The sequence below is a fragment of the Phodopus roborovskii genome, unplaced genomic scaffold, assembly GCF_943737965.1.
Source record: "Phodopus roborovskii unplaced genomic scaffold, PHOROB, whole genome shotgun sequence".
Classification (NCBI taxonomy): domain Eukaryota; kingdom Metazoa; phylum Chordata; class Mammalia; order Rodentia; family Cricetidae; genus Phodopus; species Phodopus roborovskii.
The window spans coordinates 1,758,922-1,777,688 of NW_026125543.1; the positions used below are offsets into that span (position 1 = coordinate 1,758,922).

Here is an 18,767-nt window from a genome sequence, read left to right on the forward strand (position 1 = left end):
TTGTTTTGTTCTTTTGTTGTTGTTGTTGTTACTGTTGTTTTGCCTCCAAATAATAAATTTGACCAGTAAGCTTGGGTAACCAGTGCTTAGCCTTGTAAAGGTCAGCACACAAAAGGCCAAACCATCAAAATAAATGAATTAGAGACTTAAAGGGACATAAATTTAACAAGACATTTTGCATTTGGCAATCAGATTATATCTGGCCACCACGGAAAGCGTTTCCCTGAGGGGACTAAAAGTAATAATAGTTACGTAAACCCTTTGGGTGTCTGTAGAAACCATTTCCTGCCCTCTCATTAGTTCTGATTCTGTGTATTGTTTATACAATGACCTTCCACCTGGCCCACTTGGAACTGAAAAAGTGATTTCATATGAAACAGAAAGTAGAGCAGAAAGGCAGTAGAATAAAAAAAAAAAAAGAGTCAGCAGAAGTCACTTATTTTAACCTTCATCCCAGAGCATCCTTTAAGCAAGCCCATGTTTCTTTTTAATACACTCTGGGTACCAACAACTCTACCTTGTTCTTCATTTTTTTTTTTTTGGGGGGCCTGGAAAGAGTCATGGGTGATGGATGGCTTATCAGGTAGGTCCAGTGAGCCACGTGAACAAAGGCATTTTTTTATATGAAACCTCTTATGTGAGAGAGGAATGGCAGCTCGCCCACCTGTGTAATTTTAGGCAAGTTTGTTTCTCTCCCAGGCTTCATTCCTGCCAGAGAAAATGGGAGAGGGATAAAATCAATTTGTCTACCTCTTAGGAGGATGGAAAGCAGATCATATGCTTAAAGGTAACAGTCTGAAGCTCAGACTACTGGGAACATAGGATTTGATCTAGATAAAACCAGCAAATATGTCATCTGTTGTCACACAGTGACACAATGATAATTGTGATATGTTTTGGTATGAGGGTAGCTGTATTAAGGAAGGAAACCCATCAGCCCCCAAATGATCCTGTTTGTTGGCCACAAGCATCTCCTCAGTGAGGTGCACAGCAGTCCTATCTATGGATGCAAAATGCCAATAGGAACTGTCACAGTCAAGTTCACTCACCTCACAGACCCTTTCTTGTAGAGCCCCAGGATGTAGGCAGGCACGGTGTGTGACTAACAGGAACAGACCATAGCATATCTTGATCATGATCAGACATGAGAAACTTTCCCTGAAATTAGGCTTTTTTTTTTTTTTTTTTTTTTTTTTTTTTTTTTTTGGTAAATAGTGCATCTTGGGGGAAATTTCGGACAACCAGGCACTTCCAAAACAAAACCTCTTATTTATAATTAGGATCTAATGAGCATTATGTTCAAACTATGCACTGCTCTGTGTGTGTGTGTGTGTGTGTGTGTGTTTTAATTGTTCTCAAAATGCTAATCCACCTTAGCCTGTGTCATTTTCCCAATACTCTCTGGCACGTAGTTTTGTAAGTTTACATGTTCTTCATTATTTTCCTGAGTCCCATGATGAAGAAACTAAGGCACAAGCGTATCAGAGCATGAAGCTCAGTAGAGGAGCTCATGCAGGTCTCACCACAGGCTTTGCCCTTTAGGGCTCTGGTTTCATTGCTCTGCCACTGTGTCTGAACGTAGAGACTTCTCAAGGCTCCTGGATGATTACCACACCAGAGCAGCTTTGAGACTCTGTCCTAATGGAAGGACTGGTTTAAATAAGTCAGGCTAGGTCTAGAACCATGCTGAGATGGCTTGTTTCTTTCTTAGCTTTTAAACTTAATCTTGCTTTCTTTATCTTACCTAATTATTCCTTTGGAAAGATAGTGCTGAGCCAAGACACTCAAAGGAAAAAAGAAGAGAAAGAAGAAAAAGGAAGCCTAGATGATATCTTAGGAAAGCCCATGATAGAACTCAACCATCAGCACACAAGAATACAGATGTACTCCCCGTATTGTGCTGATGGAATGGGTGATGAGTTAATGAACTCCAGTGACATTATAATTAAATGTAAAATTACTTATCTATATTCATAACTTACAAAGGTGACATGAAAAGTCGCTTCCATTTGGGCATTTTCTTTCCTTATACTAAGTGCTGTGTGAACTGTAGACTCCAGGCATGCTGAAGGCTGGAAGCACTGGGTGTAGTGTGAGGCTGCGGATGTTAACAAGAATAGTGGGGGCAACGTGCTGGGAGGTAAAATGTAACGGTTATTGAAGAGCATGTTAATGAACTGGAGATTATTTTAGACTAAATCAGAATATCCTCATAGTAAACTATTCAAGGCTGCCTTGCTTCTCATAAATCTACAGATATTTTTAATAACAGAGTCTGGCAATAAATGGGCTGGAAACCAGATCCTTGAATCAAACCCAAAAAGCCATGGGGGAAGGCAGCTTTTCTAATGCATGGCCCTGACATGCTTCCCTGAGGAAAGAGGGAATTCACTCTACTGAGTGACTTCACATCCGAGCCCCCACTCTCTCCTCACCACAGCTCTTCCTCAGCAACCCTGAGAGGATGCAGACCAGGAGGTTAGCTCTCCTGCAGACAGCTGGGAGAGTTCATTTTCCATTTTGCAAACTAATTTTGTTCTTGTCAGTTGCAATGTTCTGCCAAGTGGTGGATGGGAGTTTCTAAATCAAAAAACCACTAGCCTTAAACCACAACCAGCCTGAGTCAAACTTCAGAAATGACTCCCAAACCAGAGCGTATGGTAATAATACTACAGCTATTTGTAAAATACTGCCAGGCTTGTCACATCTAGAAAATTCATAGCACATTTTTTGGCACATAATCTATTCTAAGTAATAGTGATAAAGATGTATATATAAAAATGCATGTTTTAGTGAGTCCTATTTATTGCACTTATGCAAGGCAGAAAGTTAGCTAACTCCCACCATCAATCTATATGGCTTCGAATACATCCAAACCCTGAAAATCAGATTGTTTATGTTTAATCCTGTTATGCTCAAAACCTTAATAATTTATCAAGAAATGCCACAGATCTGCTGTTTGCTGTGTGTGTGTGTGTGTGTGTGTGAGTATATTGTGAGTGTATGTGTAAGTAATGTGTGTGTGTGAGAGAGAGTATGTGAGTGTGGGTGTGTGAGCTTTGTGTGTGTGTGTGAGGGGGGTGAGTGTGGGTGTGTGATCATGTGTGTGTGTGAGTGTATTGTTAGTGTATGTGTGAGTGATGTGTGTGTATTTGTGTGTGTGAGTGTATGTGTGAGTAATGTGTGTGTGTGTGTGTGTGTGACCTCTTATAGTTAAGACACTTTATTTAATTGCAAAATTGTTCTACAATTTATGAAGTTCAAATGTCTCTGGTGTCCTCTGAGAGTAGTTTAGTCCATCTCACTGGCTCCATGTCAACTGATGTGAGAGCCCCAGGGAAGCTCACACCTTCACTGGAACTTAAGGCTGGGGGCTTGAATCTCCAGCCCCAGAATGGAGAAGGAGTCAATGAAAGATTTGACAGGAGATTCAGACCAGAATCAGGCTGGGAAATGAGAAGAAAGCCCACTGCGAGATGGTGGAAGCAAATCCTCTCCTCAAGAACTTGCTTGGGAGAAGCTGGTGAAGGGAAACTGGCAAGGATCTGTCTCTGGAGTAAAATGATGGCTATACCTACTGAATCTCTGTTTTCTTTCTTGTTTGCACTTAAGCTATTAAACACAGCTCATCAGTAAGATCCACACGATCAACAATGCATCACTTCCCTTTCATGAAAGGTTAGCCAGGCCCTTCTGGCACTATCCAGTATGTCTACAACCCAAGAGCCCTGGCCCTATTAGATGAATGGATGCCCACTCATCACTTAATACAGAGGTTTCTAACAATGTCCTGCAGGAACATTCCCCTGACGTGCTCACCACCACTCTCACTGACCTCTGCATTCTCAGGCTTGATTGAGGCCCATCCAGATATCTGCTTGTTCCTTCTGCCCCTGATCGAACTCACCTTCTACCTCACTGCTGTTTGATTTCCATCACAGAAAAGGCAACTCATTGAATATTTGCACTTAACTAACTTGCAGTCTAGGCACGAAGGACTCCATGAGAGTAGATATCCTCTATTGATGTAGTATACTTTGGTAGAACAGTTCAGACACAGTTCACTTTTGACTTAACCTTGAGCAAATGATGTCACCACTCTGAGTCTCAGTTGGTTCATCTTCAAATGGGACAGATAATGAGTATAGTAGGTGCTAGTCTGAGGAAAAAGGGAATCAAGTATGTTCTTAGCATGGGGCCACCAATAATTAACCCTTCCTTCACCTTTCTCTGTCTGGATTTTCCTGATAGCAAGCCTACTACATTTAAACACACACCTTGTCTATTTTGTTCTTGTCTCCACTTGCCTGGAACAAAGACACTGCCCTTCTTCAGAAGTTCCTCTTTGCTTCCACTTTCTTGCCTTGTTCCTTTCCGCTATCTGTCATGTCTCTTTTCTCCTCTAGCTCACCCTAAGACTACAACTGGACTCAAGTTTCTTTGACCGAAATTTGGTTCCCCAACATAGTTTCTCATCCTATTTCATAGTCCAAAGGTCATCACCAATCTCTCTGCTTGAGGTATCCTGGAACCATAGGTAATAAGACACGGGTAGCATATATCTGCAACATTGGCAGTGAAGTGTAACAGTGTCTCATAGGGCATCGCTATATGAGATATCCCTTTAATTCCAGAAGAACCCCCAACTAGACCATAATGCTAATATTGGTAAGACTTTCCATTTCATTTCATGGCTTGTGAAATGTGTAAGTAAGCTTAGATTCCAAGGGTGGTTGACTGTCTTAAATTTCAAGCACCATTTTATAATTCAGCATTGGGGTGGCATTTATATACACTGCTGAATTTGCCCCATGTTTAAGAGTCTGGGCCACATATTTGTTATCACCATCCAGCTGCAGAGAGAGTAAAAAACTAGAGAGTGAACTACCTAGATGTCTGAGTAGGAAGCTGTTCATTACATCAGTCTTATTTAAAATAAATAAATAAATAAATAAATAAAAATAAATAAATAAATAACATTTCTAGGGGGCTAGAAAGATGGCTTGGTGGTTCAGAGTACTTTCTGCACTTGTAGAGGATCTGGGTTCAGTTCCCAGCATCCACTTGGCAGCTCACAACTGTTTGTTGTTCCATTGCTAGTCCCTGGAAAATCTGATACCCTTTTCTGGCCTCCACAAGCACTGCAAACATGTGGTGTACATAATACATGCAGAAAAAAAAATACCCAAACACATAAAACCAAAATAAACCTAATAAAAAGGAAGCATAGCTTTTTTATTCCCCCCCCCACCCAATTTTTAGAATACAACTCCACTGGTTCTTTCTGTTTAATTTAATCTGCCATTATTCTTCAAAATAAATCTTTACCTTGAGATATCCTGGGTAATTCATTGCTTGGCAGGAAGTAACATAACCACTTGGCCACACTGACTGCATCAAAATACCACCTCCTCTCCCTCCTGCCTGTCAATCTTATCACTACCATTAATGAGAAGGTCACATCCATCCCCCATGAACGATTTTCTTAGCCTGTTCACAGTGGTGGTGGAGGGGGGATATGTTTTCGTTCCTCTCAACAACACTAGGATTTCCCACCAAGCTTTGGAACTAGCTGTCTCTTTCGTAATTTGGTGCAGCATGTGTCCTTTCTTTCCCTAATAGCATGTAGTGGGTAGAGGTCATTCCTTTCTCCCACAGGGTGGCATCCCTAATCTAGCCCTCCACATAGTAGGTATTTCACCCGTCCTTGTTTCTGTAACCTCCCCAAGTATCATCCCACTTCATGTGTTTCTAGCTCATCCCGGAAAATGGGAACATTTTTCCCCTCTTCATTGTTGGAAACTCTTCCTCCAGATTGTGTCCCATTCGCCAAAAAACAAACAAACAAACAAACAAAAGCATATTAGCTAAGTCCTTCAATCCATATGTTTATTATAACATGAATACCCATGTCAAAGAACCAAGTGCTTGCAATAACGATTGCAGACAACTTGGAAAAGGTGGTAGAGAATGCTAATAATGAACAGGTAGATCCATAGGTAATAGATATGTGATGGACAGATACAATATGATAGACTAATGAGATAACTTAATACCAGAAAATTCAAGTATATGAGCAAACTGACAAAGTAAAAGGCATTGGGGACCTAACAAGAAAACCATTGGAATGAACTGTGCTTAAATAAGGAAAATGTCTTAGAACAGGTTATTTGAACATAAATCATCAAGAAAAGGAAGGACCAGAGTCCCAAAGAAGATGATCCTGTGGCCACTGTTACAGGTTCACAGACAAGACACCTTCAAGAGCAGCTCATTCATAACACGTGTGTGGTGCTTGGGGAACATTGGGGAACAGCAGATTTCTTTTTCTGGACAGAGACAAGAAATGATGTGTAAAGTGGTGAAGAGGAAAGGGAAAAAAAGTCTGAAAATGAACATCTCTCCCAGGTTTGGGTTTTACCAGACAGTGATACACACCCTATTGTCCATTCATTCATCTATTCCATAGTTATTTATTAAATGTGTGGCATGTGCCCAGACACTGTCCTAAGACCTGGGACCCAACAGTGAGCAAAGTTCAGTCCCTGCATTCAAGGATCATGCAGCCTTTCACTGTGAACCAGTAAGTGGTGATGCATGCCTGCATCCCTGGTCACCGTCAGGAGAGTGGTTTGTACAGCAGATGGCAGAAGCCCTAGCTAAAAGGAGCTTTAACAGGGACTACATCGTAAGGACAGAGTCATAATAGCGAATGATTTGAAGGCAGTAAGGATGATTTAAAACTTAGGGGAAAACTTTTACCTAGGGGGTTGTCTGGGATTTTAGAATGGCCAATTGAGCAGCTGGGGGGGAGTATTTATGGCCACACATGTGACCAGTTGTGCTCATCTCCTTAGCTTTTGATCTAAATCATGGGCTATGAAAGAGAGGAAGACGTGCTGAGCCCAGGAGTTTTGAGTTGGCCATACTGGCTTTTCCTTAAACATATGTCCATGGGGCCAACATTGAAAATAGATTTTATTGGAACCCAAAGTCAGAATATTTTGGTTGTGGAAGCATACCTCCAAGGGTCTGATGGTACAGAGCCAGCAATTAAAACACCAAGGCAAAGGAAGACAGTGGGCAGGGGTCTCTTTAATGACAGCCTCATGAGAAAGCCTTGGTTGACTGCTCTCTGACCTCTCCCAGTTCTAAGATCCTGACCTGAGATTCAGATTTCGACCTCACTTCCATGTATCTCATATTTGCCTTTTTTTTTTCTTTGTTTCTCACTCTTTTTATCCTCCAGGATGACGGACTCCCAGAAAATGAGCATCAGCTGTCAGTAGCTGGCAAGATCAAGAAGCATTTCAACACAGGCCCCAAGCCGAACAGCACGGCAGCTGGAGTTTCTGTCATAGCAGTAAGCATCTGAAATATCCACCTCTAACTTTTAAAAGCAGCCCACCCGAGAGACAGGCATTTCTTTCCAGATTCCTCCCAGACACAGCATAGTGGGTCATTTCTTCAGGAAGCAGGGGAGGTGGTGTGTGTGTGGCGTGTCTCCCTGAGTGCCTCATTATCCAACACCTCCAGGGTATCTGGCAGCATAGATTAATTTCATGATATATATATATATATATATATATATATATATTTTAAGAAAAAAAAAGAAGAAAAAGAAAACCTCTCCCCAAACTGGACTCTGTGCCAGTGTAAACTTGACTTTCATGTGAAGCCTTCACTATCCCTTAGCTAAGATCTGTAAGGGGAAGGGAGCTGGGAGGGAGGCAACACAGCAGAGTCTGGAGCAATGCAGACATTTATGCTAAATCTAGGTGGAAGGCAAAAAGCAGAAGCAAACACAGAGGGGTTTTCAGAGAGACTGAATTGCTGGGAACACCCAGTGAAGTCACATGTCTTGCTCCTTAGGAATTTGTTCAGTTGACATCTTTTATCATTTACCATTTTATTTGATGAGGTTGCACTGGATATTTTTTTTCCTGTTCTACACATGCATGCATGCGTACACTATATGTAATTTGATAGCTTCTCTAACAAAGATGAAATTGGTCTGAGGAATACTAAAACCTCCGACTTCCTGGTGTCAAATTCTGGAGTGCACATATATATCCACGTCTCAGATCACTTGTGTTTTTAACAATTTCCTCTTTAGGCAGACTATGTACGTTTTAGCGGGACACCCCCTGTGAGAGACACTCAGGCTGTTCCCCTTTTCTCGACAAAGCATTCAGTCAGGGTGATAGTGACTCCTGGGAGAGTATTGCTGCTGCAGACAGCCTTAGTGCTCACCTCCTGAGCAGGGCTCGTAGTTAACCCCCTCTGTGGATGCTTCAGTGCTCTGTTTTCCTTTTCATTTTTGATCTTGCTAGAGTGCCATGGAAGGACCGCTTTGATAGTTACTTGTCTGATAGGGACTTCCTGACTTTGCAAGTGGCACAAAGGCCAGCTTGCTCTTGCTGTTTGCATCTCTCAGTCCTCCGGGCACCTTTTTCAATACAGTGTGGGTGATGATACATGAGTGAACAGATGTCCATAGACTGGAAACTTCTTGGGATGTTCCCTACCAATACTGAGGTTTTACACACTCAAGCTCTTCCTTTTCACTCTCTTCATCTCTTTCCAAGAAAACTAACTCAGTGGGGAAAAAAATCAACTGTCCTCCGTATTTTCCAGAGTGTCAGTGTCCTTTGTCATCAGCTAATATTCACCAGGAATTTTTGCAAGCTACTATCTCTTGAGGATATACGGTGAAGCCAAAACTGTATTTTCATAGGTCTGGCTATTTCAAAAGGTTTGGCTCCATCGGGCCACCGTTTTGGAATGGATTGCCAGCACCCTACCACAAAAAGGATTGTTTCTCTGCTCCTGCTCATGGCTTGTTGCTGTTAAAGAGAATATCTTTCCCACCCGAGTCATCTGTTTTGTTTTTGTTTTTTGTTTGTTTTGGTTTTTTTTTTTTCATTTTATTGGTCTTTGGTTCAGGTTTGCTTTGGCTGTTTAGAAATGATTTGCTTACAGTATTCTTGGAGTCCATTAATGACTATGGACAGAAACTGCTTTGTGATTTTTTTTTTTTAGTTAGCAAATGATTCATGTTTCAGGGCAAATGCTATTTTAATTGAACACTGATAAATTCTGAGACCAAATCTTTATGAGTTTATTAATTTATGGATTTGTTAAAACTTCATAGAAATATCTCAACAGAATATCAGTTGCCACTGGTTATTTTTTTCTAAGTATTACAACTACACCATTTTGAATGTAATAGTTTTCTTTGTTTTGTTTTTGGATTTTGATTTTCTGTTGTTATTGTTGGCACTGTTTTGTTTTTGTTTTTGTTTTTGAGACAAGGTCTCAAGTGTACACCATGCTGACCTAGAACTCATTATGTGGCTCAGGCAGGCTTCTTTCAAATTTGAAGCAGCCTTCCTATCTCCGACTCCTGAGGTGTGAGTCACTGTGCCCAGCATGAATGCTGCTGTGAAGGTAGAGGTCTCAGTTTAATCACTAACACGTTTTCCATGTCGACCAAAGCACAATATAAATATGAGTTACAGAGTGCTGACTTTGAGATACACATGAATTAAATGTACATTTAAGGAACTCTGGCCATTATACAGCACTTGGGAATAATCTGCATGTTAAACACTGCCTTTCAAATTTTAAGTATGAAAAAGATATCATCCATGTCAGTGTCAAAAGGAAGGAACTGAACTGACATGCCTTCTCCAGGAGGCTTTTCCCACACCAGCATCTCCACCCTCTACAAAGATCCCTGGGATCTGCATGGGGCAGAGCTGGGAATTAGAAGCTGGCCATTAGGACTGCCTTGCTTTTAGCTTTCAGAGTAGCATTGGCAAATTCCATAAACTTGGTTCTGGTCTTAAGTATAAAGACTAAGTATTTATAGCAGGTCTATCACAAGATTAAATAACATTAGTGTTAAATAATATGCTTGTCCAAACTCCGTGTATGACCACAAAGCAATAATCTTCTGTGGGAAGGGACTTTGGTGGGAGGTAAACTAAATTCTTTTTATGAATGGTATAGTCTATAAAGACCACTTGACAACTTAATAATTCTAGTTTTATTCCCCCATGATAAGCACTTCTCCAATAAATATAACACAGTGGTGATTTCTATTTGATAAATTAAGTGAAAAGTAAGTTTCTTTCAAACGGATTTTTCCCTTTAAAATATATGTGCTCCCAGGAGACTATGAAACATCACATGCATCTTACTTTAAATTGTCCTTATCTTACATAGTCCTATTTTGTTTAATTATATGCACTCCTGGAATCTTTCAAAATTAGATTGGAGTGTCAGTTTGTGGAATTTTTTTCTTTTCTTTCTTTTATTTTTTTCTTCTTTTTTCTGGAAATAGTCATTTACATAGGACTTGTCTTTCCTTAGTTAGAAATCTACATAGCCACAAAGCAACAATGATTATAGAGGAGTTTGTGACATGTTTGTTTTCTTGATTGACAAAAGAACAAAAGGGCATGCAGTCTGAACATGCACACTCCGTTCTTGGGTGTCATCCCTGACATGACTGTAGTCTGATACAAATGCACAATCTGAACCACACTGGCTTGTCCATGTTGCCACTTTTCCTGCCCTGTTTCTCATTCCATACATTATTGGGAGCAAGGGAAGGCCAAGTGGCAACTTCATGTGACAAAGGCCCCCAATTGGCTGGGAATGTAATTACCAACCGGAGATCTTGGGGGTCATGGGGCCCTTCTGAAAAAATGGAAAATGACCTAATGCTGTTGAATCAGGCAGTGTGGTCAAGGAAGGATCCAAGCTGTCCATAAACACGAGATGGTCAAGATAGTCTGCCTCCAAGAAGGGTTCCATTGTCCTGACACTTTTCATATCAGTTGGGAGAGATTAAAAAAAGAAGAAGAAAGGAAAAGAAATAGGGAAACAAAAGGTTATTAAAATGCAATTTATAGACATGAAATGGAATTAGAGATGACATTTTAACGGTGGACTCTCTGAGAGCTGAGACGGGAGGGAGGCATGATTAGATTTGCCCAGTTTGATGAAGAACCCATGACTAAGATGACATTTCCAATATTTTCCCCACTTAGTGCTGTTTATTGTTTTAGTTGATAATTTTCCTAATGCTTTAACGTCGTCCTTTTGAATTTTGTTCATGCAAATAGAGCATTTCGGTCTAATTGAACAAATCCATACTAATCAGCTAATATGTGATGCTGGGAAGCTTAGTTCAATAGCCCTTGCGCCCTGCTCTATGACACTCTGCCTGTAGATGGCAGTAAAGAACTAGTTACTTGTCACCCTCTTTGTGGCCTAAAATAGAGGCCAAACAATCAGCTACCAGAGAGCAAGTATGCTACCAATTTTTATTCTTTAAAAAAAAAAAGAAAGAAAGAAAGAAAGAATACATCTTGAAGATTAAAACCTCGCATTGCTTTCTCTGAACACTAGTATAGCCCAGTTTCCACTCAGATCTCCCAATCTTCACAGTGGTTTTTAATTTAAATGCCTGGTGCCCTGGCATGTTTTTGAAATGCCTCCTTTTGTGAATTAGAAGTAGAAACTGTCAGGACATCAAATTGGTGAGGCACTTGAAAGGACTCAGAGTCTCTGTTTCCAAAGCAAGGTGTATCCTGGGTGGGCAGAACAGCGGCACAGGCAAGCAGCTAGGCTATTGTTCTCCAGATTTTGGCACTGAGGCTTTTATTCCCAGGTAGCCAAATGATGACATATCCTTCCGGAATGGACAGTATTGGGAACTTACCTGGTGGTGTGTTTGCTGTGCCTTTTGTTACCACTAAGCACTTACCTGTTCGTATGTACTTCTACTGTTCAGAGAAAGCTATTTCTCATTTAAATTTATTTTACCAGAGAAACTGTGCTATCTCATCTCTTTAGTTCAGGAGTATAATTAAAAATAGTTATATTTTTGAAGATCAACTCTCTCTTAAGTCTAAATGTTGGTGACCCGTGCAGTTTTCAAACCTCATCTTTTCCTCTTTATTTCTTAGTTACAAAGCTGTGAGTTTGAGCCTACTAGCTGTTGTTGGGGAGAGTGTCCAATCAGCAGGTTCACAGTGACTAATGCTGATTTAGTTTAACTGTAAGCACTTTCTGTTGTATAAACAGAAGAGGTGTTTATAGCTTCTGAAACTGAGGACATCGTTTAATGTGTATTCAAAAACTTGTTTGACAGACTAAAGCTATCCTAACAAATTGGCATCCAAAGATACTTGTAAGGGATTTGTGGTTTTTTTGTTTTTTATTTTATTTTCACTGTGCAGATTGCATTATTAGATAGCTGCTCTGCAGAAAAGGCCTCGCCACTGTGTGTACGTACGTATGTAGTTAATGAAGAGCTTGGACTGGAGTCTTAATTCTTGAGCACAATGTTGATCCACTGAGTTGCCCCATTTCTCTCTGCTCAGCTGGACCACGGGTTTACCATCAAGAGATCAGGGTCTTTGGACTACTACCAGCAACCAGGAATGTATTGGATAAGGTATGAGATGGTGCAGCTCAACAGTCAGTGTTTCCATGGCAACGTGCTGGCAGTCTCCATTTACCAGTTCCTTCAGTGGATAAACATGTTTTTGATTTGTTACCCAGTCCATATGCTGCTTTATCAGTTTCATTTTAATCTTGATTGAGATGCCACACCCCCTCATTCCTTTTTTTCACCCATTATTCACACTGACATTTGCCAGCTTTCTTTCCATCGCACATGCTCAGTATCGATTTCCTCTTACTGTTAAAAGGACAGTATATTCCATGTCGATGCCAAAGCATTTGCCTGTTGTTGCTGATTGCAACAGTGATGTTTCCAGAGCTCTTCTGCCCTGTAATAAATGGAACTACAGAAGCACCTTAGTGTGTACGCTATAGAAGTATATACTGTCGTTTTAAAGCCATCCAGCCCAGCCTTAACCTTAGATGATGGAACAATGCATTTACACGTTAGCAGTAGAAATGCCTCCTAGTACAGTGGGCTTCAGAATGCATTGTGTGTGTTGGTAAGCTTGTGTTTTCAAATTCTTCACCTTCTTGTTTTGTTTTTGTTTTACCGTTTTCTCTCCCTTCCCCCAAATTCCCTCTATGTACTAGCTACTGCATGAATTTACTTTCTGATATTTTGTAATTGTCAGATTATTTAGTTGGCTTATCTGCTTGAGCAAGGGGGGGGTCTTTGGGAAGTATTGACTTGTTTAACCAGCTTATGAATTCTATCCCATCGTTCCCTATTCTAGTCAATGGCCCTGGCATCTTCTGCAAGGGGCATTGTGTGTGTATCTCTCTAGAGTTACCCACAAGCATGATGACTTTTGATGGTTTGAGAAATGAACTCTGAGAAGTTTCTAGGGAACTTCTCTTCACCTTAATGTCTCCAAAATGGTCTCCAGGTAAAAGCCAAGAAAAGCCCCTGACCCCAGCTTGTTGTCCTCAAATGCTGTTGGCAGCAACATAGGGTCTGCCTGACACTGTCTCATGGATCAAACTGCCAGGTTTTATCAGAATAAGTTTATACTCACGTGTGATTAGATACATATATACTTTATATGTAATATGTATAAATTTTCCCTCTGATTATTGCTCCTAATTATTTGTTAAAATAATTAGGGTCTCGAAACAAAAGGTTTAGAAAACCAGAACAAGACACACTCTGACAAATAATCAAAAATGTGGTAAGGTCATGATCATTTCTAGATCTGCCTCTCAGTAAGACTTCTAAGTGAGCTCTCCAGAGAAGGTGCTTTTATGCCTTCAGGATTGGTCTAAGGGAGGGGTCCCATAGCCAGCACTTCATTTACCTAAGTAAATTAGCTCTGGGGGAGGGGGAGTTCCCTATGATTTGCCTGCACACAGACCCAGCCTTTGACTCTTTAACACTGAAGATAATTTAGAAGAGTACACATTTCACAAAAGCTAGTCTTCCCAGTAGATTTCACACACTGTGAACACTCATAAAACAGCTTCTGTACCAAGCACAGACCATTCCCAGCACCCTGGAAACACACTCCCAGGCACTTCCCAGAGGGTGCTTTTGTCCCAGGAGTAAAGGCTAACTGAAAAGTCTACCTGTGGTGATTAGTCTTGCTCCCTTCCATACTTTATGTAAATTGAATTGTACCATGCTGCAGCTTTTCTTATCCTGGGTCTCCTGTCCTAGGGTATATCAGCCAGATGTGAACATGTAGAATTGTTAGACGGTGAAAAATAGGCATGGAGTGTGTCTAATTACATCTATACTTATTTGTGTTTAGAGAGGGGGCGGGGCATCCCTAAATCCATTTAATTTCAGAAAAAGGAAAATCCTGAGGAATTATAAAACTCATAGGGTAGGCTCAACGTGTCAAGGAAACATAATAATTAATACATGTGAGCCGGTATTAAAAAGACTAACTACAAGCTAGTGGCGGTTCCCATCCACAGACAAAATGACACATCCCTGAATAACGGGCAGGAGCAGATGGGAGATAATTTCTTTTTCCTTCCACACATGAACTGCTCTGTTTTCCAGCTGGGGGCAGTAACAACAATGTTTATAGTTACTGCCGCACTAAACAGCGTACACAGTATGTAAAGCTAAACTGGAGACATGACACTAAAATCTCATTGCCTTCTATGCTTAATTAGGAAGTTTTATAATGCCATTTAGCCCCAGAATGAACACGCTCTCCTTGCTGATCACAAATGCTTCCCTTTTATCTCCACAGAAGTGGGAGCATTCATCTACCCAGGGTGGCAGGCCAACTTTTCAACATAAACAATCATCTCAGGCAAACGACCCACCCCACCCGCTCCCAGTTGTTGTGTTTATAAGTGCTCCTGGCTGTTGACACTGCCTCTGAGCAAAGCACTTCACAGTCCCACTTGCATTTACAAAGTAGCTCACATGAGGGTGTGAGCTGGTAAAACCATCTCCGGGAGGTGCCCCAAATCGGTGGGATCCTCTTAATTGACATTTTAGTATCAACATGATGGGGGTCCATTTTCCTTTTTCTCTTTCATGCCCCTCCACCCTCTGCCTACAGCCAGGGAACTGTACTCTGGCTGACTCATTTATCTAGGAGGTCTTACCACCCAGAGCCCAAGCTCACTAGGCTGTCCCACCCCCCTGAGCCCCTAAAGTAATGCTTCTCCTTACTTCAAGGTACAAGGACACATACATCCTGACCTACCCCTCCCCATCTCAAAGGGGACCCAGTCGCAGCATCATTTCTGCCTTTCCCAAGTACAGACATCCCTGTGGCTGGTGCCATGGCCAAGAACACACAGAACAGAATTCTGCAACTGAAATGTGCAAACCATGGCCATGACTAAAATGAAGTAACTCAGTTAAATAAGATGTCAAAATAGGGAGCCAATGCTGAATACGATGAAATGGGGAGGTGAGCTAGGACGAAGGGGTGATTGAGTTCCCAGGCATGATGTGACTAAAATATCACAGTGTCGACACCCCCTTCTGAAACAGTGAGTAAGGAGGCAGAGCCACCAGCAGCCTGGCACTGGCTTGGGGACGCCATCGAATGCTGTCATGCTTGGCTCTTGAAAGGAATGGGGTCTGGTAAATGTGTGGGTGTGCAGGTTTGAAAGAGGTGCCCCTATTGACAGCAGATAGGACTCTCAACATGCTGTGAGCTACAGCAGACAGAGCTCTGCCAGCCATGGCCAAGAAGGCCTGCTTGGTGGTGAGTTGCCTTGGCCTTGCTGTGCTGCCAGAGGAGAACTGATGCTTCTGTAACAACATAGGATTGACCACTCCCAGCCTCCGCCTCACCCTGGCTTCTTCAGTAACAGAGGGGTGAGCATCTACAAAGGTCATAGACAACTTCAAAATGACAGAGAAGCTTCCAGAAAACAGTGAGCATTGGGCCCTGCAGTTGTTCCTTAGTAACCCCTGAGGTCTCTGGCCAGATTCAAAAACATTCAGAGCAGTCCATGTCTGTCTATTGCTGTGGCAAGAAGAGCAGAGATATCTAAGCATGGCAGTACACAGCCCTGACCCCACACTTGGGAGGCAGAGGCAGGTGGGTCTCTGTAAGTTTAGGGCCAGCCTGGTCTATGTAGCAAATTCCAGACTAGCCAGGAATACACAGTGAAACCTTGCCTCAAAAATTAGTAATGTATATATATTATAAATATATACATATATATATATATATGTATAATATATATATAACCAGGAATAGTGAGCCACCTGGTTCATGGTTTACCAAGCTAAGCAGACAGCTGTTTTGATTTCATTTCATTTGTTTTCAGAGGCCTCTTCTGAGAGCATTTCAACAATATATAAGTCTTTCTGTACATTCAAATTGTAACTAGAAAGGAGACAAAACTGTGGCACCCAAGTCCTCAGTGGGTATGAATTGAAGAGAGTCTATTCCCTGGGGTCCTGGACAATTTGATGTCTACTAAATACTGCTTGATATCTAGTTTTACTTCACTGTCCCTCTTTTTCACTTAAAAGTAAACATCTACAGTCTTTTCTGCATTACTGTCACCTTTTGCAAGTAGGCCTCAGTCATGCTCCCTGATGAGACTCAGGCGTCACACACTAATAAGCAGGAAGGCAAGGGAGCCTCTCTCCCAGGGAGCAGCATAAGCTCCACAGGAAAGGGCATACGTGTTTGTAAGCTGGGGTCAAAGATTCTCAAACACATGAGAAGCACACACCATGTTAAAAATCGAGATGACTTGAACTTTGGTCAAAACCTGGCAACCCTTAAGAGAAGGGAGTTTTGGCGGCAGAAAGCCTGGGGTTTGAGCCAACCTTTCTTGTACCCTCATCTGTCCCAGCCCCAAAACAGAATTCAGGAAGGATTGCCTTGTGTTCCACTCACTTCTGAGAGAAAGCCACTGCCTAGCAGAGACAGTCTCCCGAGAAAATGGATAATTATTGAGGTGGGATCATGAATTTTCCTAGTACTTTCCTGAGGTGCAAGCACCTAACTTTCACGGAGCCCTTGAGAGAGCTCCCTCCACTCTGGTGTCCAGAGCTGAAAGTAACAACAAAGAGTAGGTTTAAAGGGCTTTCCTCTAGAACAGGGTTGGCATGTTACAACAAGGGATAGAATCTAGCCTTCTTCCTACTGGTTTCCTTCTTCTTCCTTTCTTTCTTCCTTCATTTCTTTCTTTTTTAACTTTTATTAGAACACAGCCATTGCCTGTGGCTGCTTATGCCCTTCTGTGACACATCTGAAAAGTTGTATCAGAGAACTGAATGACCTGAAACCCAAAACTCTTGCCTAACTGGCCCATTGCAAGAAGTCTTCTGACCCCATGAAGGATGGATCTAGATTAAAAATACCATCAATTAAAAATGAAAATTCCATGAGACTAGACATAGGAGCTACTTGAAATGGTATCTTTGCTAAATTAATGAATGAAAAGTTGAACTCCAAAGAAGAAATTTTTAGGTTGGGTGGGTTTTTTTAAGAGGTAAAGTTGTGGTAATCAGACCACATCTAAGATACTCTAGAGATTTTTCATTTTTAACAACTCAGAAGTATTTTTGCAAGCCTTTCGGCTAAGCTAGAATAGTATTTGCAATAAAGGCAGCCATCGACACACCTGAAAGACTTAGCTTATTTTTAAAGTTTTTTCAGGTTTGCATAGGACAAACCCTGTCTGTGGTAATTCCTTAGTTCTACAGTGTGGTAAGAAGCAGTCCCATGGAGGTTCAGTTTCTCATCTATAGGGAAACCCAAGGCTGCAGAGCAAATTCAAGCCCCTGGAAGCCTGAGCTCAATGCCCTGCAATGGCCACCATTGAAACCCTCTGCTGAGAGGCTGTGAAGATGGTAGAGTCAGGCCAGTTGAGTTCCTTTTAAGCACCTAGTCTCAAAGTTCTGTGTCTGATCAAGTTAGGTGACATGGACGCTCAATCAGCCTTCCCAGGAAAATGGGGACTAATACCTCAGAAAGTCACCTAAGGAAGCTGCATGGAAAGCTGTTTGGTTTTATCTTGTGCAAGTCTCCTTTTGCCATTTTAATGGTGACTTTTACTCTAGGGAAAACCTATGCCATGTCTCCAGGTACTTTGCAATTCCTGGCAAGGCCCCCAAAGGAAACACCAACCAAACAAAACAGAACAGTAATAGCATGACAATAAACACAATAAAATGAGGAGGGATACCAGATCGATTTGTTAGTTTAATTTTAATGGCAAGCAAATTATAACTTAGTCCCTACAGAGTGAGGGTTAGCAAGGAGCAGTTTCCTGAGATTAATGTCTCAGCCTCCTAGGTAGTATGAATAATGGATGGGCTAAAAGGCAAAATGCACAATAATGTTCTTTTATTAATGAAATGAAGACTCGTTGTGATGGCTGGCAATAAATTAGAAAAAGCCAAAGAGGGAAAGTCATCAACACTTGCGCCTTTGAAAAATGTAGTTTCTTAAATCCAATAATTACTGCCATGACAGAAAACATCGCCGCACAACAGAAATGAAGTACATCCCTTGTGAATCCTGCCTGTATTGCAGAGGAGAAATATTTTTGATCCATAGACTGTAAGGTCTATTATTTGCTAAGAGAAAACACAGCCCATTACAGTCGATTGATGGTGATATTAAGCATTCTGGTAGAATTTCATAGGTGAACCTTCTAAGGATCAGGCATTGGGAGATACCCCCACACACACTTCAGTACATGCACGTGGAATCTAGAAGGCAGCATAAGAAGGAGCATGTCCAAGGTCACATTATTAGCTGAGGTAAGACAAAAAGCTAATCCTCCCAACTTCTACCCACTACTGCTTCCAAGAGGATTAAACTAAAGCTGCAGACAAGACAGGC

The 18,767-nt window shown here is 41.4% G+C and overlaps 1 protein-coding gene across 4 annotated transcripts in view; it reads left to right on the plus strand.

Moving 5' to 3' along the window:
* Positions 1-18,767, plus strand: part of Dclk1 (doublecortin like kinase 1) — a 275,000-nt gene that overhangs the window by 250,200 nt on the left and 6,033 nt on the right. For 2 of the 4 annotated variants that reach the window (XM_051176966.1, XM_051176968.1), the window contains exons 16-17: positions 7,250-7,363; positions 12,399-12,472. In XM_051176966.1, coding sequence (XP_051032923.1) covers positions 7,250-7,363; positions 12,399-12,472 — 188 coding nt within the window. The remainder of the gene's footprint in view (positions 1-7,249; positions 7,364-12,398; positions 12,473-18,767) is intronic. The other 2 variants (XM_051176965.1, XM_051176967.1) reach the window with 1 other exon arrangement.